Genomic DNA, 26,330 nt, shown 5'->3' with positions numbered 1-26,330 from the left:
TCTGTGTCATGTTGAGCCTCCTGCATGCTCTACCCAGGATACTAAGTCTTGCAGAGCCAGACATATCTCCACACTCTGTTGAAGTGCTGCGCCAGCACTAGAGAAAGGGGTGGATGAACCCATTATCATTCTGGAACAAGAGATTTAAAAAAAAAAAAAAAAAAAAAAAAAAAAAAAAAAAAACCTCTCCAGCTTGTTTGCATTTCTTTACTAACTAATCAGCATTGTCTTGGGATGAAGTGATGCTGCAAAAGAGTGTAGGGGAGAACTTGTTTCGGTGGAACGTTTTGCACAGGGGGAAACAAGTCCTGACAGTACAAGGGATAAATTCCAATAAAAGCAGGAATAAGCGCCACAAAGAACCAACAGGTCCGCCTTAGTGTCCAATCTTCATCCAACGTTACCTTTTACAGTATTGAGTTGGAAGCCATAGCCGGGACTTGGAAGGAGGGAACTGTCAGACAGTAGAGTGGGAGGAGAACGGCAAGAGAAACAATCCAACAGTGGCAGGATTAATAAAAGTGACTGCTTCCTGTGAGTCAGACTACTTTGGAAGCACCACATCCTTTAAAGCATGGGTGTCAAACTCATTGTAGTTCAGGCGCCACATTCAGCCAAATTTGCTCTGAAGTGGGCCGGACCGGTAAAATAACAACAAAATATATAACGCCGTCCGTCTGATCGATGTTGCAGCGCAGGAGGGCGTTTGTACGGGTTTTCCTCAGCCTTCACAGGTCTGATCGCCGCCAAACGCATAGAAACATTACCTGACCATCTACTAGGCACAATTTTATGTCCGTATTCAAATGTTGTGAGGTATGCTGGGCGATTTTAACAGGGTCCCAGCTCACCACAGACCGGGTCCCAGCTCACCTCGGACCAAGTCCTAGCTCACCACAGACCTTCACAGGCCCGATTGCCGCCAAACTCGCCTAATGAGAAGAAACATTACCTGACTATCTACTAGGCACAATTTTATGTTCGTATTCAAATGCTGTGAGGTATGCTAGGCGATTTTAGCCTCTCATGCTATCGTACAATGGCACCACGGGTACAATGCCGCTAGTAACATAATAATATATAAATAATGTCAACTCCAAACTTTCCATCATGATGAAAATGTTTACATCACAAACTATTGTCTAAAACAATATGAATAACATGAAGAATCTAACATGTCTTAAAAACAAGTGCAATTTTAACAATATTATTCTTCAGTTTATCATTTACACGTTTGGTTTATTGTTCTGGTATTGGTTTATTGTTCTTATTTGTGGTTGTTTTTAATTGTACAGCTTTTTATGCTTTAATCTATTCTTGTACTGTATTCTTTTATTTAGGTTTTATCTATTCTTCTGTATTATTTATTTATTTATTTATTTTGAATTTTTTTTATTTTATTTTACAGTTGTTCTATGTCTTAATATATTCCTGTATTTTACTCTGCTATTTTGGTTTTTTCTTTATTTTTCTGTGCAGCACTTTGGTCCACTGTGGTTGTTTTAAAGAGCTTTACAAATGAAGTTGGATTGGATTGGACATTTACATTACAATTTACAGGTATTTCAGGTCATTCACTTTTTTTTTTTTGTGAAATTATGGTTTGCTTTGGTGTAAATACAGGAAAACTACATTAAAACATTTACATTTGCAGTGAAAAAAATTGAAGTTGTGAGTATTTATAGGTTATTATGGGAGTATTTTACGAACTTAGCCACTTGAGATTGAATTGGTCTGTATGTAGAACCTGAACTAAAATGATTGTTGATATAATCCCATTGCGGTCCTTGTCTCTAGCCAAATGGTTGTTGATATTAGGTCTACGTTTAAGTGTGTTTGGGTTTATGTTAGAATTGTACGTCGTGAGCTAAGAAAAACCGAAGCCAATTCCTTGTATGAGTTCACACACTTCTGATCTTCAGTGTAATTTTTGCATTTCACAAATTCATCCCATGGGCCGGACTGGACCGTTTGGCGGGCCACATTTGGCCCCCGGGCCGCATGTTTAAGGCCCCTGCTTTAAACAACTCAGCATTTCCAGTGAGAACACATGTGACACAGACAGTCTACTGCTGTGTGTGGTATGTGTGTGTGAAAGGGCAAGTCCATACAACGATCCTGATTCTTTGGACAATGTCCAGAGTTTAAGATCATTGCCTGGAGACAAATGTATTAGCAATCAAGTTAGCAATGACCGCTAATGATACAGGTTCACACCAACAGAATGAACACTCTGCCCTCCACCTCCTTTACACATTTTATATGAAGTACCATAGACAGGCAAGAGCTGTACAGTGCAGAAAGTACTAAAAAAGACTACCGCTGCACATGGAGAAACTCTAATTTGGTGTGATTTTTGAGTTCTCTCTGCAGCAATCACATTTGCATGCGTCAAAACACTATTTAACATGCAAACATGAAGTTCATTCCTCTGCCTGTGAATTTGAACTATTAAAGCATAAAACTCTATGATGATCTGACACCACGGTAACAGTGAACCCGCAGCTTCCTCTTCAGCAAGATTGTTTAAAATAATTTTTTTCCCAGTGATTTTCATCTCCGACTGTGTCCAGCCACACTGATTACTCATTTTCATCACCTTGTAACTGTAATTCCACAATTGCCTCTAATCTGACTTCATCCACACAACACCACGCCATCTCATGATAGTAGATTCATATGCATGTGCTGCTCAACCAGTTACAATGTGATGAGTCAATTTAACCCAACAAAGGTCTGGCTTATTACATGCCAAGGCACTTCTCATGAACCACTGCAAACTCTAACTACTTTACCATGACGCTACAGAGCTCAAATCTTTTTGTCTCAACGAGTCTACAGGCATAAGGAATAAAAATCATTTAGTCCAACCTCTAACATGACACTGATATGGTGTCAGTATGTCAAGCTGCATGTGCATCTGAATGACAGAAACATCTTACACCAGGTGAAACGGACACGATGCATCCTGATTCGACATGTGCTGAGAGACAAGTGTAGGGCAACGGAGAGGAAGTTCCATCGTGTTAACACAAACGTTAACACAAGCCTACTAGTGCTGGTGAGACTCTACAGGGAATCAGAGCCATAATACAACACCTGAAAAGTCATAATCCCTAAGATTCTTCCTCTCGTGTTCAATGTCAAACACACACAAAAAAAAAAAAGTCAAATACTGAGATGTGGCAATGAATATTCAATAACAGGCAAGCTAGCACTGCTGCAAAAATCACAACCACTTACATTTTATTAAACAATATCCCTCTAAAGAAGAATGGGAAAGACTAATCAGTTTCATCTAAAATGTACCATATTCACTTACCATTTAAAGAATGTCCTTTTATTTACAGTGCTACAAGAAGACTAAAAGCTTCTGATAAAAAGCAGAGTAAAGGAAAATATGCAGATAAGAATGACTAGATAATTAAACAGGGATTCCATCTAAACAAAGAATATACATATACAGCGTGGGGAAGCAAAATTTATAATATTTTGAGGCAGGGATTGAAAGACAGTGTATGACCAATTAGTTTATTGAAAGTCATGAGAATTTATTTGCCACAAGAAAATGGACATAATAGAAAATGTTTTTATTCTATGTGTCCTCCTTCTTTCTCAATAACTGCCTTCACACGCTTCCTGAAACTTGCGCAGGTGTTCCTCAAATATTCGGGTGACAACTTGTCCCGTTCTTCTTTAATAGTATCTACCAGACTTTGTTGTAATAGTTTTGCTCATAGTCATTCTCTTCTTTCCATTATAAACAGTCTTTATGGACACTCCAACTATTTTTGAAATCTCCTTTGGTGTGACGAGTGCATTCAGCAAATCACACACTCTTTGACGTTTGCTTTCCTGATTACTCATATGGGCAAAAGTTTGTGAAAAGGTATGGATAATAGTGTTAGGTATGATTATGACATCAATATATGTTTGGTTTCAAAACAATTGACGTAGTGCCTGCTGAGAAAAAACAACTAAATGTTCATTGTAAATTTTGCTTCCCCACCCTGTATATATATATAAAACTACTCTGCATTCAACACAGCGGACTGAACATACCTTTGGTTGTTAAAAGATTATATTTGCATATAAAATGGTCTTTTTTACACTGATAAAGAGATCATCCCAATGATCTATGGCCACTGCACAGCTAGAGTTAGCTTTCCTGTAGTTGGGGTAAATCCTCTCTTCCTAAAACCTACTGCTGTGAACCTTATTGGAGCCATATGCTTTATAATTCAGGACAGAAAGCAGTGCAGCATCTCTTTCCTATTTTCCTCTATGAGAAGGAATAACAGAACCCATCTGCCTCAAATGTCCTTAGGCTAACAAAGTATTAAATGGCATAGTATGCAAAAGACACGTTTTCAGTGTAGCATCCGTCAGATCCTCCCTCATCAGCAAACAGCTGGGGCGGACCAAAAGGCCACACAAATCACTCACTGGCTCAGCTGATGTCAGAGGAAGAGACAGTGCTGTCGTAAGTGACAGTGTGTTAAGAAAGGCCTGTATAAAAGGTTCTAAAGGCGGCGTTGAATGGGTTATGAGAACAAAAGGCAATTCTCCACAAAGAAAGGAGAGAATTTGTCATGGGATGCTTCCTTTGCTGCAGGACTGAATGACAGAGAAACAAAGTCTGTTTAAAGTCATTGAAACAAGATATAGTCAACACAGAAAACTGACCAGAATAGGATGAGCTAACTGATGCATTCCCTTTTCCTAAACATTTACTGCTTTGATGGACTGTGTTTATGCATGATGATGGTCCATACAACTCAACTAACCCTCCCAGATCAAGTCAAGGATTTTATTTAAAGGCCCAATGTGGAGGATTTGGGGGGGATTTAGTAGGGTCTGATTGCAGAAATGGCATAGAATATCAAAAAGTGTGTTTTCCTGAGTATATACAGGGTGGGGAAGCAAAATTTACAATGAACATTTAGTTGTTTTTTCTCAGCAGGCACTACATCAATTGTTTTGAAACCAAACATATATTGATGTCATAGTCATACCTAACACTATTATCCATACCTTTTCAGAAACTTTGGCCATATGAGTAATCAGGAAAGCAAACGTCAAAGAGTGTGTGATTTGCTGAATGCACTCGTCACACCAAAGGAGATTTCAAAAATAGTTGGAGTGTCCATAAAGACTGTTTATAATGGAAAGAAGAGAATGACTATGAGCAAAACTATTAGGAGAAAGTCTGGTAGATACTATTAATGAAGAATGGGAGAAGTTGTCACCCGAATATTTGAGGAACACTTGCGCAAGTTTCTGGAAGCGCGTGAAGGCAGTTATTGAGAAAGAAGGAGGACACATAGAATAAAAACATTTTCTATTATGTCCATTTTCTTGTGGCAAATAAATTCTCATGACTTTCAATAAACTAATTGGTCATACACTGTCTTTCAATCCCTGCCTCAAAATATTGTAAATTTTGCTTCCCCACCCTGTATGCACACATCTATATAAATACAAGTAGTATATAGAGTTGGTCAAAACCCGACTCTCAAGCCAATTTACAGAAACCGTACAGAATCTTCCAGGAGCAAACACTTATGACAACGTCAATGATGTGCAAATGTGAACGTTCTATATATAGAACCTTTACATCAAGTTTAACCCTTTCATGCATGAATTATGAGAACCTTAGTTGAGTTTTTTTTCCTGAGTATTTTTATTCCTGTTTAGGCATGAAAAAAACAATGTGATTGAAATTTTTTTATTAACCTATTTTCCATGGAGTTACAAAAATGTCCACTTAGCTGGACACCATGCATTTAATTTTTGAAGCAAAAAAAAAAACCAAAACATGTATTTAAAACCCATGATCAGAAAGGGATATACTGTGTGAAAACTATGAAATAAAAACATTTTTCATGCAGCTAATCTGATGTTTTCTCACATTTTAGCATACTCTAATACTAGTTATTACTAACTTCATGCAAATACAATGCAAAAAAACCCAACCTTTTTGATAAATAAAATTGTTAATTACAGTCTAATAACAATTAGCAATTTATTTAACACGTTACTGCAGATCAGGTTGATCAAGAACAGCAAAGTTACAGTAATAGTATGAATTACAGTGTATGAGATGATGCATAAGTGTCCACTGTGTTAGCTGATATGCAACTAAAACAACAAAACCCATGAATATACAAGAGAACAGCTGGAGAATAACTGTCCACTGGAGTGACCACTATGCATGAAAGGGTTAAGCTAAATCTCCAATCTCAGGACTTTTTAAGACATTTGTTGTTGAGCTGTTTTATGTAAGAAAAAAAAAAAAAATTAAACATCCTCAGTGAATATTAACACTTTCCCATGAAAAAGTTTGAGTGAAATTCAAATAAGTCTTGGGAAAACATATAGCCAGAATGTGGGTTTTTCATCTCTTTCAGCCCGTATTTTTTTTTTTATGCAGGACTTAGGTCTTGTAGATAAGACAGAACTATATTAATATATAACATTAAAATTTGTTTACAAGAGAAGATATTTACTTTTGAAAAAGAAGCATTTCGTGTTTGAGTAAGAAATTATTGATGTTTTATCATTTAATTTCAGCTGCAACGATCTACACGAATATAGGCCGCAAATTATCCTTAGGGTTTCCTGGAAGTTCAATACAATTTTCAATCCAGTTTCGGCAAAGCTCAAGAATACACATACTAATGATGAAATTTAGCTCCAAGGGCCAAAAAAATTCATAACTAAAAAAAAAGTCTGTGGAGGTGAGCTTTCGGATTTTGCAAGGTTCCATGAACTTAATAGAAGTTTTCACTTTTTTCCTGAGAAAATCCATCCCATGAGTTGATGCAGGAAGGTTAGATGTGCTAGTATCTGAAATTATCCTCCTAGTATTAGTCTGCTCTCAGCCAAACTAACTGGAGCAATGGAAACTCTCTGTTAGGTTTTGCCATTGTTGTTTCATGACAAAATCCAGTTTTTTTCCCCTGCTGCTTTCTTACTGCTGAGAATATAGAAATAACTCGTGTTAATATGAGGACATGATGTCTTTTCGAGCTCTGCGAGGAGGCTGGGCAGTCTGAAGCCATAACTTTGAATATAAAAGAAGATAAAACACATAAAGGAAAAAAAAAAAAAAAAAAAAAGGACAGTTCTATTTCCAGCTGCAAGCACAAAATTACTCAGGGTATTTGAGCAGTGAAAAGCTGCGTGCAAAGCATTTTATTTTAGTTGGGTTGTGGTTCATAATATGATTTTGGCCAAAAATGAATGAGGAAAAAGAGTATAGTTCTGCTAAGTCACTACATTACAAATAATTCAATAACATTCCCCCGCTGCTTAAGAGAAAATGGTATTCAAGCAATGAAAGCAAGGACGTGCAAGGTCTGCTTAACATTGCACAGAGTGGATGTGAGAGACAATCTGAAAACTTGTAAATATCTTGTCATTTCCAAAGGTCTTCTTGTTGCTCTTCCTCAAATGACACACCACTGCTATATATTAAAAATGACAAGTATGTCTGCTGCAGATCATTTCTCTTCTTATTAAAGAGGCTATTTTATTTACTGGCCAGAAAGACGACTGCAGCTCTAGGAATCATTATGTTGACCTGACCTGAAGCGCTCATATAATTGAACACGCACATAATTATTTCAGTTCTGACCCGGTGGATGAGAACAGATATGTGAGTATATATATGTTTATATATATGTGTATGTGTGCGCGTGTATGTGTTTGTGCCCCCATGTATAATTTATGACTGACCTCCACCAGCTTGTTGGCATGTTCGCGGAACACCTGGGCGTACTCCTTGACCTCCTTCTCGTTTCCACTCTTAGCTGCTTCAATGAGCACCAAAAGGGGGACGTTGGTCTCCAGAAAAGAGTCTGAGATGTGGTCCATGACTGCCTTTCTCAACTAGAATACAGAAGGACAGAGGTGGAAGGAAGAAAAGGTCATATTATTAATAACACTGAAAATGACTTCTCTCAATTACATTTGGCAATGATTACATACCACATCGCTTTGTAATGAATATGATGTAGCGACATAATGGGTTGAAAGGATAGACAGAGGAGGAGAGGAGAAGAAAAAGGAAACTCTCAACAGGCAAGAGTGTAAATTGCTTGTAAGGTGTCATTTTTCCCATAAGGCCTTTTACAAGGGCAGGCTTTGCAACGTATATCTTTGTTTATGGAATCGTTTTGTACCAAACTGGCAGGGGACTGGTTGTTTTATAAGACAGTAAATGGACCCTGATGCTACTCACTAGGATATCTGATGAGATGCCAGAGGGAACAGTACAGAAACCACAACAGGCAGGTCCTTCATCTTACACAAAGAGGGAGTTGGTCACATGAGACTAGTACTAAAACAGACAAGAATACACTATAGGGACACAGTGGGTTCTGATATATAAAGATCCACCGGTGATATTTTCAAGAGCAAGTTCAGGTCCCAAAGCCATACTTTAATGAATATGTTCATATTTGATGTAAATTATAACAACATAGTAGTACAATGAGCGTACAATGGCTTCAAACTGTTGCTAGACTGCATGTTCTGTGCAAAAAAAAAAAAAATGCATAGAAGTAATTTATGTATCTGTATCAATTCATATGTTTTGTGTAGACGCCGTCTGTTTTATCTGTGCTGAGTTTTAAGATTTACAGAGTCTCTGGTCGGTCCCTGAAGGCAGCACCCCCCCTTTTCCCCTTTCTCTGAGTCTACATTGTTTAGAGCTTTCTGCGACTTATTTATTATTCATTGTCATTTCATATCACTCAGTTTTACTTCTTTTGAAAGTCAAGTAAAAACAACAATTTCAATTAAAAACACATTTATTTATTTATTTTAGGCTGTTTTTCATGTTTCACTACAGTTTGCGAATGAAACAAATTGCTAAATCAATATGTAATCGCCATATTTTCATTTACACACAGTAAAGGTATTTCACAGGTTATTTATCTTTTTTTCCCTCAAAATTGGAATTTCAATCCTCTTTATTTCTTTCTTCAAGATCCTACAATTATGCTTTCTAACAGAAAAATGACACTATTTATATGAAAATAATTGTCAAATTATTTATTGAATCATGTAAAGATGCTATTATGCTGCTGCCAGAAAAGCTGTAAACAAGGTTGTTAGTTGTGCTTCATAGTAATGACACCTGCGATAATATGACTATTTATGATGTTAATAAACAGTCTTTTTACACAGACTGTAAAAAAAGAAGATTGAAAATAGTAAAATTACATGATGAAAATGTTAACGTCTACAAATTATCCCTTAAAAAAATGTGAATAACATGAACCACTATGAACAAACTGAAATTTCTTACGAAAAATACAGGGGTTGGACAAAATAATGGAAACACCTAACATTGTGGCATCATAGAAGTGTTTCCATTATTTTGTCCAACCCCTGTAAGTGCAATTTTAACAACATTACACCTCAGTTTATTATTTACACATGTGCATTACAACTTACAGATCACAGTGGATCGACAAATGCACAAAACATTTAGTAACAAGCAGAATATTGTTAAAATTGCACTTACTTCTAGTACAAAAACAGACAAGAATACACTATAGGGACACAGTGGGTTCTGATATATAAAGATCCACCGGTGATATTTTCAAGAGCAAGTTCAGGTCCCAAAGCCATACTTTAATGAATATGTTCATATTTGATGTAAATTATAACAACATAGTAGTACAATGAGCGTACAATGGCTTCAAACTGTTGCTAGACTACATGTTCTGTGCACATCTCCACCATAAAAAAAAAAAAAAAAAATGCATAGAAGTAGTTTATGTATCTGTATCAATTCATATGTTTTGTGTAGACGCCGTCTGTTTTATCTGTGCTGAGTTTTAAGATTTACAGAGTCTCTGGTCGGTCCCTGAAGGCAGCACCCCCCCTTTCCCCCTTTCTCTGAGTCTACATTGTTTAGCGCTTTCTGTGACTTATTTATTATTCATTGTCATTTCATATCACTCAGTTTTACTTTTTTTGAAAGTCAAGTAAAAAACAACAATTTCAATTAAAAACACATTCTTATTTATTTATTTATTTTTATTTTAGGCTGTTTTTCATATGTTTCACTACCTTTGTGAACAAAACAAATTGCTAAATCAATATGTAATCTCCATAATTCCATTTACACACAGTAAAGGTATTTCACAGGTTATTTATCTTTTTTTTTTTTCTTCCCCCCCCCCCCCCCAAAATTGGAATTCTAATTTTTCAGCTTCAGGGCTCAACATTTTCATAACAGCGGTCCAGTTTTCTCCTGATAGCTGAGAATGTTCTGCATATTTTGATATGCAACACATTGGGTAACAGGTGAAATAAAATGCCTGAAATGGTGATTATAAGCAGTTATGGCAAAAATGGACATTTATATCACAGACTTCGAAGGGTTAAGTTAAAATTTTAATCCAGTGTAATTAACAGTAACAGCAGTAGCACTGATCAGGTACTTAACACCTCAACATGTAACGAAAGATTAGAACTGGACTCAATTAAAGTCATTCAAACCTCAAACAACATAAGCTGTATGCGCTAACACAGACAACGCCTCATCCTGCTGGTTTGGTTATCATTTCCCTATACGTAAATGATGACATTAAAGAGAAAAGCGTTTAATTAACAACAAAGATGTCAGAGATTTGTTTGACTTTTCGAGCCATCTCGTATAATTAGATGTACGACAAACACTGCGGCCACATTTCCAAATTAAAACTGTTGAAACAAGCAGGAGAGAAGGTGGAGGAGTCTATTAGCAGTGACTGACAAGAGAAAATTCATTTAACCAAAAAAAAAAAGAAAAAAAAATCATATGCTGGTCTGTCAGACATACTTAAATAACCTGCAGCAATTACAAACTTAATTGCTAGCCCACGGAGTGAAGGGGAACAATGGTGAATTATGGCTTCCTAGGGGCAGATAATCCATCACTACAGCCTCTGGAAAGAGACTAGATTTGGCCAGTCTGGACATGACAGGTCTGCAAATGCTGTAAACAACCTGAAGCCCGCAGTATCTGTGAGCAACCCTGCATCGAAAAGTCTAAAGCACTCAATCACTAATTACAACACAGAGATGCAACCAAATCATCATATTTTTCTCTGAGGCTTTTACACTTTGGCATTTTAAATAATGATTATTGCATCAGGGCAGAACAGATTTAGCTGTGGCATTTTCTTTCCCGTGGTGACACATACAGTGAGGTGAAGACTGGAGTGACATTCAGTTTCATCGAAATCTGAACATGTAGCACCGAGTTTTTTTCCACTCGACTTTTGGTTTTCTTGTTTTGCTTTTATCAGCGGATCTGAGGGCGTCATCCTTCAATCTTTTAACCCTTTCATGCATGAATTACGAGACCTTCATTTAAGATTTTTTTTCCCTGCGTGTTTAGGCATGAAAAAAACATGCCTAAAGAAAATTTTCTTATGAACCTGTTTTTCATGGAGCTGCAAAAATGTCCACTCAGCAGCTGGACACCACACGTTTAATTTTTGGAGCAAAGAAACATGTATTTACTGATATATTGTGTGAAAACTATGAAATAAAAAACATTTTTAATGCTTATTTTAGGTCATTCATTTATCAGACGGGGTAGCTGTTTGTTTACCTGCTTTACTAGTTCGTCTGAAAAATGAATTATCTGCAAAAATTATATGTGGAAGACAGTACAGGGTGGGGAAGCAAAATTTACAATGAACATTTAGTTGTTTCTTCTCAGCAGGCACTACGTCAGTTGTTTTGAAACCAAACATATATTGATGTCATAATCATACCTAACACTATTATCCATACCTTTTCACAAACTTTTGCCCATATGAGTAATCAGGAAAGCAAACGTCAAAGAGTGTGTGATTTGCTGAATGCACTCGTCACACCAAAGGAGATTTCAAAAATAGTTGGAGTGTCCATAAAGACTGTTTATAATGGAAAGAAGAGAATGACTATGAGCAAAACTATTACGAGAAAGTCTGGAAGATACTATTAAAGAAGAACGGGAGAAGTTGTCACCTGAATATTTGAGGAACACTTGCGCAAGTTTCAGGAAGCGTGTGAAGGCAGTTATTGAGAAAGAAGGAGGACACATAGAATAAAAACATTTTCTATTATGTCCATTTTCTTGTGGCAAATAAATTCTCATGACTTTCAATAAACTAATTGGTCATACACTGTCTTTCAATCCCTGCCTCAAAATATTGTAAATTTTGCTTCCCCACCCTGTATGAACCTTTACCAGACATTTTTAATGCTACTAATCTAATGTTTTCTCACATTTTAACACTCTAATACCAATCATTACTCAATTCATGGAGATATAATGCAAAAAAAACCCAACAACTTGTTAATTACAGACTAATAATAATAAAAGCAATCGATTTACACTTAAACATGTTACTCTACATCAGATTTATCAAGGGCAGTAAAGTTACAGTAATGGTATAAATTGCAGTGTATGGGATGATGCATGAGCATCTACTGTGTTGGCTGATATGGAACTAAAACAACAAAATCCATGAATATATAGGAGAACAGCTGGAGAATAACTGTCCACTGTAGTGACCGCTATGCATGAAAGGGTTCAAATTAATTTGCAAAGATTTTACCCTTGATTAATTTGTAAGGACTTCAATATTCACAATATTAAAAAAAAAAAGAGCAATCCCCAAGCAACATTATGAATTTAAAAAAAAAACAGATTTAATTTGCAGGTCTAAATAATTATATCTATACTGAAACACACAGATTAGTTTTGGATATTTCCCTGACAAATGCTATATAAACAATTCTGCTAAATATAGTTTATAATCAAGAAAAATCTATAGAAATGGCTTTGAGTAAGAGTCTACAAGTACATGTGGCCCTCTCAGGCTTAAAATGTACATTTTAGACAGATCGAATCAGGGTTAAACTACACAAGTTGCTAGTTTTCCTGGAGCAAGTAAAAACTGCCATGTTAACTTACAAATCTAGTCAGCTTATCTGATTTGGTCAAGTGGTAAAAAATATACACAGTTATTATTTATTTATTTATTTATTTTGGGGTGTGTGTGTGAAGGAACTTAATAGAGAGTAAGATATATTGCTTCCTGCTCATTGAGAAAATGGCAGCTGGTAAAGATACTTATGATGATTTTAGTTATTTTGGAAAAATGAGGATAATAATAACAACAAACCCCGCCCCTCGCACATATTATAGCTTATTTTGGCATCGATCCAGCTGATGTCATCATGTCTATGTGTGTGCTGATGTCAGCATATCAACTGTCTCTATGTATGTATGGAGGACTGAACCTGCCATATTGAAAAATATATACAGAAATATAAAAATGGCTTGATACAGTATTTCATGTACCAATACATGATACAAAAAAAATTTAAAGGCATTTATTTACTTTAACATTTTATTTTCTGAAGCATTTATTTATTTTTGTCTTATTTATATTATTTATATTATTAATTTTTATCCCTGCATTTATTTTTGCATTGTTTTCTTTTTACATTTTCTTTATCTATTTTTTAAAATTTATTTCCATATTTGATTTTCATCTGACTTTTTTTTTTTTTTTTTTTTTAATGCATAGTCATATTTGCCGCCCCAGTATTCCCGCTCTTGCATTTTTTTCCTCTGTTTATTTCTCCAAGGCCTATTTATTCCTGCATCTCTATTTTACATTTCTGTGTGTATAAATACATGCAGGGATAAAAATTAAAGAAGGAAAAATATAAATAAGGACCAAGGTTATTATCGTTAACGAAAACGAACGAAATGACGAAAACTAAAATTGAAAAAACATTTTCGTTAACTGAAATTAATAAAAACTCTAATTAAAAGAAAAAAACGATAACTGAAACTGTATCGTGAGCTTACAAAACTAACTAAAACGTATAAAAATTATGGATACAATTCCCTTCGTTTTCGTCTTTGTCAATGTCGGATTGATATGAAATTGATTTATTTGGCTCCAGCAGTTTGAGCTGGTGACACCATACAACACTTCACAGTCTGTCATGTCTGGTCATTTGTGGTTTCCAGTGGTCTTCTGGTCCCCACTCTACCTGGAACATACAGACTAAAGCTGGGACACAGCAGCACAGTCCTGTCTGGGGTTTACTGTAGTGATACATGGGTCGGGTTTTTTTTTTTTTTTTTTTTGGCGTACCGTGTGTGCACGTGAGTGACAGAGACAGAGCAGAGCTAAAGGACAGTCAGTGTTGAACTAGCATCCAGGTTAAAACTGGAGAGTTTATCACCATGAAAAGGCCTTCCAAGCCCTGAACTGCACAGTTTAGAAGAGGAGAAAAGAGGAGGATGAAAACTAATCCAATTACAGAGGTATGGAACCTGTTAGAATGTTAAAAAACGTTTGATGTTACTAGCTACAGCTAGCTGAACTGAACTGAAGCAAAGTTGGCTAATAATGGAACTGCAGATGATTAAGATATGAGATATCTGCTAAGGTGTGGTTTACTGATGAGGAACTGGGTTATATATGTTTATAAGTGGTTTATATATATGTTTCTGTCTGCTTTAACTGCTGGTTAGCTGGTTTATATATGTTTCTGTCTGCTTTAACTGCTGGTTAGCTGGTTTATAATAGGTTCCTATCTGCTTTAACTGCTGGGTAGCTGGTTTATAATATGTTCCTATCTACTTTAACTGCTGATTAGCTGGTTTATAATATGTTCCTATCTGCTTTAACTGCTGGTTAGCTGGTTTATATATGTTTCTATCTGCTTTAACTGCTGGTTAGCTGGTTATATATGTTTCTATCTGGTTTAACTGCTGGCTGCTTTGTGCATCTCCTCTCCTGCTTTGCACATCTTCACATTGTTTCACGTAAGTGACGTGTATGGATTGCACCCCACCTCAACCTGCTATAGGGAATTTATACATTGTACGGTACATTGTGTCTCTGCTCAGTCCATGAGCCGCCCTAACCCGACCCCCAAATAAAGTGTCCAGGGTAACCCATATCCATGCCTCACTAATTTCTTTGAATAGGATGATGAGGAAGATAAAATATATGAAATAACTAAAACTAATACTAAAACTAAACTGAACTAAACTAAAACTAAGCATTCAGAAAAAAACGATAACTAATAAAAACTAACAAACCTGCTCTAAAAACTAATTAAAACTAACTGAATAAGAGAAAAAAAAGTCAAAACTAATTAAAACTAAACTATAATTAAAAATCCAAAACTATTATAACCTTGATAAGGACTAAATAAATAAATACATGTTAAGTTAAATGGCATGTTAAAGTAAATAAATGCCTTTTAATTTTTTTATTTTTTTTTTGTACCATGTATAAGTACATGAATTAATTTATCAAGTCATTTTTATATTTCTGTATATATTTTTCAATATGGCAGGTTCAGTCCTCCATATATATGTGCCAAGTCTGAAGCAAATTCAAACAAAACTGATGTTTTTATAGACATTAGAAATTTCACCTAAGTAAATGGAAAAAAAAAAAAAAAGATTTTAAAAATTCATAAAAAATTTGAACTTTCACCTACTTTTCCCTAAATGTAATCAGATCTATTCTAGGTCACTGGCAATCTATAAACCCAATTTGGTATGAATTGAAGCAATAGTTTTGCTGCTAGAGTGTTAACAAACAAACCAAACCAAAAACAATACCCCTTTTCTCACCTTTGCGGGGGGGGCTGGATGGTAAGTGGGTGGTTTAAGAGAATGCAGGTGTAGCTGTACTAACTGTGAAATAACTTTCGTTGCATCCTCATGTGGAATAATCTGGTATCCTAAGTGCTATAACTCATTCCTGTCAATACTGTGGTGGAAAAACAGTTTTTGGACGGCCCATGTATTTATGATATATTATTGCATTAAGAATCACTCTGAAGTCATTGAACTCCAAGTATTGCCAACTGCCAAGTATTGTCCCATTCTCCAAACCCACATGTTCCCTTCTGTACGTGTTCTGTTAAAAGTTCATAATGCCCTTGGAAACATATCCAGGGCAGGACAAGTTGAAACTGTTAAGAATTTAGTTTTATTTTTTTCTGTAAAAATATAAAATTAATAAGAAATTAAAAAAACAAACAAACAAAACACTTGCATTTGTTTGTATCTGTCAGATGCAGCCACACCTTTTGGAAAACACAAAAAAATAAACCAAAAAACCCCCCACTTTTTTGGAAATACGTAATACTCTTTAAAATTATGGATTTTTCTGTCTTTAATTTTATTTTATTTAACCAGGAGAAAGCTGATTGGGATTAAAAATTTCTTTTTAAAGACAGCAGCCATACATTAAGTCTTACATACATCATACATCCACACTAAAAATATACATAAAACACAATAAAAGTTAGTTCTAAAACCACACAGAAATAACTAAACTAAGAACATACAGATAAAACATCATCAATAATTTAAAAGGTACAAAAATTCCTTAATTTTAAGGGTGTCCGAAAACTCACTACTGGATTTGATATACCTGACAACATATATTTTTAGTTACTTTTTTTTTATTTTTTTTTTTAATTACTAATACTAACACATAATTACTGAAAGACTCAAGCAAGGAAGTTTCATTCATTCTACACTTAAAAAAAAAAGAACGTGAAAAAATGGTAACATTCCGGCAGCAGGGGTGCCGAAAAAATACTGTTAAATAACGGAAAATAACCATCTCATAAAAATATGGTAATTTTCCATGATTAAAATACAGTTTTTTGCCCTAACTTTACATGAGATTTTGCTTTTTTTTTTTTTTACTTTTTAATGTTTAATACAGAATATGTACATGTATTAAAACAATCAAATTACCTATAAATATAAATATATGTATAAATAATTTTCAATTAGACTAAGTTGTACAATCCACTGATAAAAACTGTATTTTGACAGTTTACCAGCACTTATACATGTTATACATTCACAAAAATACATTTATTCAAAATTTTTGTTATGAAACCTCCTGTAATTACACAAGATATTTGTCAATTACCGAACAAGTCTTGTTAAACTTACAGAACAAATACTTCTTTTACGGTTAACTGTCAGTAATTTTATCTTGTTTTATTATTTTTTTACAGTATTAAACTTCAAATTGACAGTTTAATCTCATAAATAGAAAACAAATATTTGTGAAATTATGATACATTTGCAAATGCACTTTAACTGTATTTTTCTGTGAAAAAAGAAAAAAAAAACTTTTTTTAAAAAATGCAAATTTTTGGGTTATTCACAGTTACAGTTTTTTCGTGTTATTTTACATTTGACGTGTAAAATCACAGTCTCTTTTTGTAATTTCATTGATATTTTCCTGTATCTTAAAAATAAAGGAAAAATCTGTAAAATAAACAGTGAAAATTCTGTTAAATTACAGATTTTTTTTTTTTTTTTACCAGTGTATGTGTATGTATGCAGGGTTCCTACTCATTTGAAATTTCAAAATTCCATACTTCAGACCCGAATTTCCAGACGCCTTGGTAAAAAAAAAAAAATTCCAACCAGCCAACCAGTGTTTATATTTGGGATTTATGAGCCAGTCAGAGCATTTACATCTACCCATTATGAGTTCTGCCAACCATCATACAGGGCCTGTTGAACAGTACGCTCACCAACAGTGTGTGGACATCACCTGTCCATCAAAGCAGTAGTGAAACTTGACGACACATGGGCGGGCCTTAAAATGGGTTGGAGGAGGAGAAGAGCAGAGGGCTGGACATTCAACTTGTCAATCTGCCCAAGTGTTTTCTAGGACATGTAGCCTACTGTATGCGCTCTCACACAAACATTTTAACTGCGCTAGCAAGGGCCTTAAAAAACAGAACAATCCATTTCTTTGTTAGATATGCATAATTTTATGTTTTAGAAAATAGAACAGTGGTAACACTCTTGGAGACATGGATATTTTTCCATAGATTTGTTTCATTTTCTACACTCTTCCAGTCCTGGAAATTTATAAAATCAAATTCCATACTTTCCATACTTGCGTAGGAACTTTGTGGACAAATGACAGTATCTGGATATTCTATTCTATTCTATTCTATTCTATTCTATTCTATTCTATTCTATTCTATGTTTATTTAAATCCAGCAAAAAGGCCCACCTGTTCTCAGCTGCACTTGAATAGAGTTTTTATTCAGAAGTTCAGATCTGCACTGTTTCTTTTAAGCTTAAAGTTTTTATCTGTTTTTTTTTTTTTTTGCCTATACTTTTTATTGCTTCCCCTGCCCCCTGCTGTAATGCTTTTATGTTTTATGTAAAGCACTTTGAATTGTCTTATACATGAAATGTGCTATATAAATAAACCTGCCTTGCCTCTTCTATTCTATTCTATTCTATTCTATTCTATTCTATTCTATTCTATTCTATTCTATTCTATTCTATTCTATTCAACCTTGAGATCATGGCAGATAAAACTCAAGCTCCGCTGATACAAACATATTGCTCTTTCCACATACTAACCACACCCTCCATTTTGACGGCCTATTTTAAGTGTATTTCCCAGCTGCCACTGCATGTCAACTCTGCTACCGAGTCTTTAAGCCCCCTCCACCACTCCAGCATCCACCTGTCCCACCAGGGGAAAGTTATTTATTGGTCACTGCCCAATATACCCATGTATAAAATATCTGTGGGTAGTGATGGTCCTGCAATAAATCTTCTAATATAAGCGGACTGACTGAAATGATTCAGGTCAAAGGCAGTAAGTTTCTAAAATGTGTTGCCTTAGTACCATATTAACCCATAAAGACCCAAACATCTACTGTCGACCAAAACCATCTACTGATGTAACTGTTTAATTCCACTAATCCTATCAATCCATGTAAATAATTGGTGTAAAATACAGTTTGTCATCTTTTCATGGTCATCAGATCTGACCCATTTGGACGTTCAGAGGCTCCGTAGTGAACGTAGAAACACTGTCATCTTCTACAACATTGATTCACCAGTAAAACCCATGGGCTTTGATATACGACAGAAGATGGACACACTTGGTTTATATTCAGTTGTTTATATCTTTGCTGAAAAAGTCATTTTTTCTTCAGTTTTCTCTATTTCTAATACAATAACCCTCAACTTTAACCTGAGCTTTTATGAACATCTATATCAGGGGTGTCAAACATGCGGCCCGGGGGCCAAAACCGGCCCGCCAAAGGTTCCACTCCGGCCCGTGGGATGAATTTGCAAAGCGCAAAAATTACACTTAAGATATTAACAATCAAAGATGTCGAACTCGTTTTAGTTCAGGTTCCACATACCTAAACTAACAATGGGATCTCAACTAAAATAATAACAGCATAATAACCTATAAGTAATGACTCCACATTTTCTTAGTTTAATATGAAAAATACAACATGACATTACACCTCTAAATAATGACAACCCCAAATTTTTCTCTTTGTTTTAGTGTAAAAAGTTACATCAAATTATGAAAATATTCACATTTACAAACTATCCTGAATGTGAAAAACCTGAAACCTGAAAAGTGAAAATTTAACATTATTCTTCCTGTTATTAAATATTTTGTGCCTTTGTAGATCCAATCCATAATATATATGCATGTATAAGTGGTAAGTTGAGGTGTAATAATGTTAAAATCGCACTTATTTTTCTCAAGAAATTTCCTTTTTTTTTAGGTTATTCACATCATTTTTGTTTTGATAGTTTGTAAATGTACATATTTTCATAATTTAATTTTGATTGCACGAAAACAAAGAGAAAAATTTGGAGTCGTCATTATTTACAGGTTATCATGCTATTGTTTTACTGGTCTGGCCCACTGGAGATCAATTAGGGCTTAATGTGGCCCCTGATTTAAAATGAGTTTGACACCCCTGATCTACATGATCAGTGGATTAAATACAAGAAAATACAAGGTTTTTCACTGAAAAAACATGAAATAAAGAGGATAATGTTACAATAAATGGTGGTAAGTCACGTAAGAAAGGTCAAGTACAGAGAAAATTTAATTTGCCACAAAAGTAACACTGGGTCTTTATGGGTTAAAAAAAAATTATTTACATGGAGCCAGGAAAATAAACATACATGTTGAGACTGTAACAGCTTTTGTTCGCCTCTTCTGCTATTGTTGTTTCAATCCTCTTTATTTCTTTCTTCAAGATCCTACAATTATGCTTTCAAACAGATAAATGATACTATTTGTATGAAAATAACTGTTTAATTTTTTATTGAATCATGTAAAGATGCTATTATGCTGCCTACCTGAAAAGCTGTAAACAAGGTTGCTAGAAGTGGTTCATAGTAATGACACCTGTGATAATATGACTATTTATGATGTTAATAAACAGTCTTTTTACACAGACTGTGAGAAAAGAAGATTGAAAAAAGTAAAATTACATGATGAAAATGTTAACATCTACAAATTATCCCTTAAAAAATGCGAATAACATGAACCACTATGAACAAACTGAAATTTCTTAAGAAAAATAAGTGCAATTTTAACAACACGACACCTCAGTTCATCATTTACACATGTGCATTACAACTTACAGATCACAGTGGATCTACAAATGCACAAAACATTTAGTAACAAGCAGAATATTGTTAAAACTGCACTTACTCCTCTTAAGACATTTCAGGTTGTTCGAATTTGTTCAGGTTAATTGCATTTTGTATTTAAGGATAGTTTGTAAATGTAAACATTTTCTTATTATATTACCTTTTTTTTTTTTGTTTTTTTTACACTAAAACAAATCCAATCCAAATCCTCCTTCTTTTCGAATGTGGGTCAATGACATGTTGTTATTACAGATGAAAAAGCTCAGGTCTTTGAGGATACGTTCTGTGAACACTTTTTCAAGTGCTTGGACTCCATTCCTCGCATACTTGGAGAAAGTTAGATTGGACTAAGGCAATGGTTCCCAACCTTTTTTGGCTCATGACCCCATTTTAACATCACAAATTTCTGGTGACCCCAGACATTCAAAACAGAGACCTTTTTTTTTTTTTTTTTTTTTGCTAAAATCAGTTTGTTATTGATCATGTACTAGTTTGCTACACTATGCTATAAATAAACGTTAATTTTAGACAACATTTAGTCTATATAATGTATATTTTTATGGACGGAGGCAGAAAAGCCAGGTGTAGATTACTGCACAAAGTGAGAATTTGATTTTCCTTGGTCAGGATATGTACAGTCAGTCCAGCTTGGATTTACAAGGCTGACAATTAATACTGAACAAACAAGAACTCAAACTATGAATTATGAAAGAGCTGCAGCATCTGAAACCGACCACAATGAACATTTGAAAGATAAACAGTACCACAGTGCTTCAGTTTCAGCTTCACAGTTTGTCTTTTAAGGATTATGATTGTCTCTCTCAACTCACCATATATATTTTTTCATTATTAATTAATACATTTTTTAATAAATTTCTGCAAATTTCAGGCGACCCCATTTGAATTCCAGGCGACCCCACATGGAGTCCTGACCCCAAGGCTGAAAAACACTGGACTAAGGATTACACTGGGTTACAAAAAAATGTTTTTTGCAAGTTGTCTAGGTTTTTTCAACTGAATTAGGACCATTTTGCAACGCTAAATCCAAAAATGACATCTGTTTTTCTCAATCAGGTCAGGTTTTTTTTGCTAATTTGATTTTGAAAAATTAGATCTTCTCACAAAATATAATAACTAATACCAAAATAAGATTGATAAGCACACTTTGTGAAACTTGTGACTTGATTCCTGTTAGGTACAACGGTGTATTCACCACAGATGTAGCAGAATACGTAAGGCTGATTTTTGCAAGATCTTCTAGTCGAAGCCATTTCATACACCTGTAATATTAAAAAAACATTAATCGTAAATTGGCAAAAGTAAAATCTTCAGAACTTGTTTATTGCAAGAAATATGAAAGAATTTTTTATCATATGATGTGAAAATGCCCATAAATGTAAGCAAAAATGTTAAAAAGCCAATATGTAGCATAGTTCAGAAAGTTGACCTGATTGAGCAAAATTAATGTGATTTTTGGTTTCAGCATACCAAAATTATCCTAAATCAGCTCAAAAAACTTCAACAATAAATTTGTTGTTGACCAGTGTTATATTTGTATTAGCGGCATTGCACCCGTGGTGCCATTGTACGATAGCGCCCTTCCGTGGTGCAACATCAGGACACGCGTCAAACACAGAAAGTCCATTACAGTAGGATACCCGTGACTGTCCTCTGCCTCTGCCCCTCTGTCTTTAAGTAAGGAGTGGCTTGTTAATTATTAATTTAAACTGCAGAATAAAATATATTAAAAAAAAAAAAAAAAATTTGGAGTTGTTATTATGATAGCATTTTACTGGTCTGGCCCACCTGGGATCCAAATGACCGAATGTAGAACCTGAACTAAAATGATAATATCTTCAGTGTAATTTTTATATTTCACTAATTCCTCCCAGGGGCCGGACTGGACCCTTTGGCGGGCAGGTTTTGGTCCAGGGCCCGTATGTTTGACACCCGTAAACGGCCTGGTTATAGAAGTCATTGTTAAGCTTTTTTGAGTCTGTTCACCACAAGGAAAAAATCTTATCGGGCAAATAACACAATTACAGAGGTAAAAGACGCGTTGAGCAGCAGATGCATTGCGTATGTGAAAAACACTTTTGGATGCTCATGAATGAACACCAGTGAAAGCGATTCTGATGGTGGGTTGGAGCGCAGAAATGATACAGACGAGTGATTTCCCAAGTCGCAAGACCCTCCTGCACCATCAGCATTCTAATGCCCACTCACCACTCCCACAGAAATCCATCTTCACTCTTTCAGATCTCGCCTCCCTCCACGCTCCACCCCCACCGTCTCTCCTCTAACACTCCTTCTGTATTTCCCCAACACTTAAAGGAAATAGACCTGGAATTCCAATAGATAGTAAAAGCTCGGCTCATTAAAAGTTAGCGGGGAGGCTATTTGTCTCGGCAGTTGTACGGCAGCGCAACAGTCGGAGCGGTGGATGCAATGTGTTTTTGTTTTACATATTCATATTTGCAACCTGACATTCATTTCAGCCCATACATTTCAGATTTCAGAATGTTAGTGGCAAGCTGGCAACATGTAGTCTGAGGAGATGAAATGAAACAGCAGTAAGCCGGAGCTGCTGTCATCACAGATATTCTATACAAGCAGGTAGATACATTTAGAGGAAAACATACTCTACAGCCAAAAGAATGTGGAAAACATGAGCTTTTTTTATGTTTTGGACTTGGATGAGTTAAAACAGGGATAAGATGCTGGCTAGTCTGCCAACTATTTTCTAATACACAATGAAATGAATTGATTTGCACTTGAAGCCGAAGCATTTATACTTAAAATAAATGAATTTTGCAGTTTGCAGTAAAATATTTGATTCAGCTCTTACATAAGCTTTAAGTCAATCCTTGAGCCGAGCTGGTATACTAAATAAGTTCAGTTCATTTGAAAAACTTTCAAAGACAGATGACTTATAGATTTCTTAATGTTTATTATATTATTCGTCAAATGTTGTCTTTTCTTTATTATCTCAGTATCTCTGGATTAAGGCGAGGGATGCACCGATACCACTTTTTTCCCAGACCAAGTACGAATACGAGTACTTACAGGGTGGGGAAGCAAAATTTACAATGAACATTTAGTTGTTTTTTCTCAGCAGGCACTACGTCAGTTGTTTTGAAACCAAACATATATTGATGTCATAATCATACCTAACACTATTATCCATACCTTTTCAGAAACTTTTGCCCATATGAGTAATCAGGAAAGCAAACGTCAAAGAGTGTGTGATTTGCTGAATGCACTCGTCACACCAAAGGAGATTTCAAAAATAGTTGGAGTGTCCATAAAGACTGTTATAATGGAAAGAAGAGAATGACTATGAGCAAAACTATTACGAGAAAGTCTGGAAGATACTATTAAAGAAGAATGGGAGAAGTTGTCACCCGAATATTTGAGGAACACTTGCGCAAGTTTCAGGAAACGTGTGAAGGCAGTTATTGAGAAAGAAGGAGGACACATAGAATAAAAACATTTTCTATTATGTCAATTTTCTTGTGGTAAATAAATTCTCATGACTTTCAATAAACTAATTGGTCATACACTGTCTTTCAATCCCTGCCTCAAAATATTGTAAATTTTGCTTCCCCACCCTGTACATTTGAGTACTTGCCGATACAGAGTACAAATACAAGTACTTAATAACCCCATTCCAGTTCTTAGTTCCTTTTGTAAATGTGCTTTATTATTGTCATCATTAGTCTGACTGGAACAAAGTGCTGCTACTGACATTTAATGTGTTGGAATGAGCGTTTCTCAATTGATCCACCAGGGGGCGCTGCTCTGAATTAACCATACTGGACAAACACCACGAAGAAGAGTAAAGTTTTTTGAAACGAAGAAGAAAGTCAGCAATAACAAACATGGAGATGACAGAGGTAACACTAATGTGATACTAATATTGCAGCGTTTTCTCTGGTAAGGTTTAAAAGCTTAGCTTCAGCAGGAAGAGAAAAGAGAAATAAGTGATACGTTTCGTTTTCACTTCTGCTGGCGGTGGTCCGCACCGCTCTGTACTCCCGGTGGTATTCTCCGTCTGGGTACACATCCGCCAGCACCTGGAAAACAGATGGAATGTACGCAGAGGACGGACAGAACGCTGCGTCCGTATCTGTAACGTTCCTTGCAGTCAGCGTTACTTTTATCATCGTCATTTATTTCGTTAAATCTCCACACTCTTCACACTCCACACACATTATTCCACCGCCGCGTACCTGCTGCACTGAACTGTGAATGTCAAACGGCCGTAAGTGGTATCGGTGCATTTGTATCGGATATATTTTACGAGTACGAATATGAGTACACACACTGAGTATCGGAACCCATACCCCATACTCGTACCAGTATTGGTGCATCCCTAATTAAGGCTGTGTCAAACTATTACTTTGAAACGTGTAGAAACCAGTGTCAAGCCAGAGGTCAAAAGTCAAACAAGCTTTGTTATCTGATTTTTTTAATGGTTTTTATGTGTTTTTAATGGTTATCTTTTTGAGATGGGTTAAGCCTCGAAGACATTTAATAGACAAGTGAAGTGTTTTATTTCCCTCTAATATTTGGCCATATTAGTCAGACTCAGCAAATATGTTTTTCTCAGAGGAAGAGAAATGAGTGGGCTGACTAACCTGTTAGCCAGTGAACGAGGAAGAGGAAAGGAAGGGAGAGTTAAAAGACAAATTATATAATACTAGGTTTTTTTGTTTGTTTGTTTTTTTACCTTGGAACCCTGTACAAATATGGCAGAGGTATTGACACAGGCTGAGAGGCTGAATACAACATCTAGTGCATATTTCTATGGACTGAAGCTAGTAAACACGTCGCTCCTGTTTTTAACTTCATTTCCCATCATGCAGTGTGACACTGCGCTTCCGGCCAACCAAGCTACATGATTGCAAGGCTATTGTATTCCAAAATGACTACACTGGAAAAATCTAAATCTTACAAAGTGTATTTTTCAAATTTCTAGTCAAAACATCTCATCACACTTAAAATAAGACATAATCACCTACAGAGTAACTTTTCAGAGAGATATAAGAACGTATTTTTAGACAATAGATCTTGAAAACTTTATTCCAAGAAATCGTACAAAAATAATTGCCAAGGAACGACGGAGGTTATGTTTTCATTGGGGGTTTGTCTGTTTGTTCGTCTGTTAGCAAGATAACTCAAAAAGTTATGAAGGATTTTGATGAAACTTTGAGGTAATGTTGATACTGGTCCAAGGAACACATGATTAAATTTTGGTGGTGATCGGGGGGGCAAGTTTCTTATGATATGTCTTGGTAAGATTTCTTGAAATAAGATTTTCAAGGTCTATTGTCTAAAAATCAGTTCTTATAGCTCACTGAAAAGTTACTCTTTGCGTGATTCTGTCTTATTTTAAATGTGATGAGATATTTTGACTACAAATGAGAAAACTACACTTGGTAAGATTTAGATTTTTTCCAGTGTAATATCTCCCAAAATATTAGTCCTATCAACTTGCTGAAATATTTAATGTGGAGATGGGACTATTCCTTAACTGTAGGTACCAAATTGGCCAGTTAAAAATGTCTACATTTCTCAGAACTGTGCAGACACACACACACACACACACACGCACACATGCTCTGAGACCTTCCAGTATTCTCATTAGGGCTGAACGATATGGACAAAATTTCATATCTCGATATTCATGCCAGATATCTCGATATCGATACAATACGATATGACTGCGGGTTCGGTGAAAACCAAGCATTTTTCAGAAAAATCATCATAATAACACATCATAATACAAAAGAATGTGGAAAGTGCAGTTTTATTT

General features: G+C 35.4%; 1 protein-coding gene across 1 annotated transcript in view; it reads right to left on the bottom strand.

Moving 5' to 3' along the window:
- ctnna2 (catenin (cadherin-associated protein), alpha 2) overlaps positions 1-26,330 on the bottom strand; it is a 602,172-nt gene that overhangs the window by 164,067 nt on the left and 411,775 nt on the right. Inside the window, 1 exon segment of the mRNA XM_030138923.1 lies at positions 7,741-7,893. Within this exon segment, the coding sequence (XP_029994783.1) occupies positions 7,741-7,893 (153 nt within the window).

The sequence above is a fragment of the Sphaeramia orbicularis genome, chromosome 1, assembly GCF_902148855.1.
Source record: "Sphaeramia orbicularis chromosome 1, fSphaOr1.1, whole genome shotgun sequence".
In the NCBI taxonomy this organism is placed as follows: Eukaryota; Metazoa; Chordata; class Actinopteri; order Kurtiformes; family Apogonidae; genus Sphaeramia; species Sphaeramia orbicularis.
Note: the sequence above shows the minus strand (reverse complement) of the source record. Positions and strands in the feature narration are given on the sequence as shown.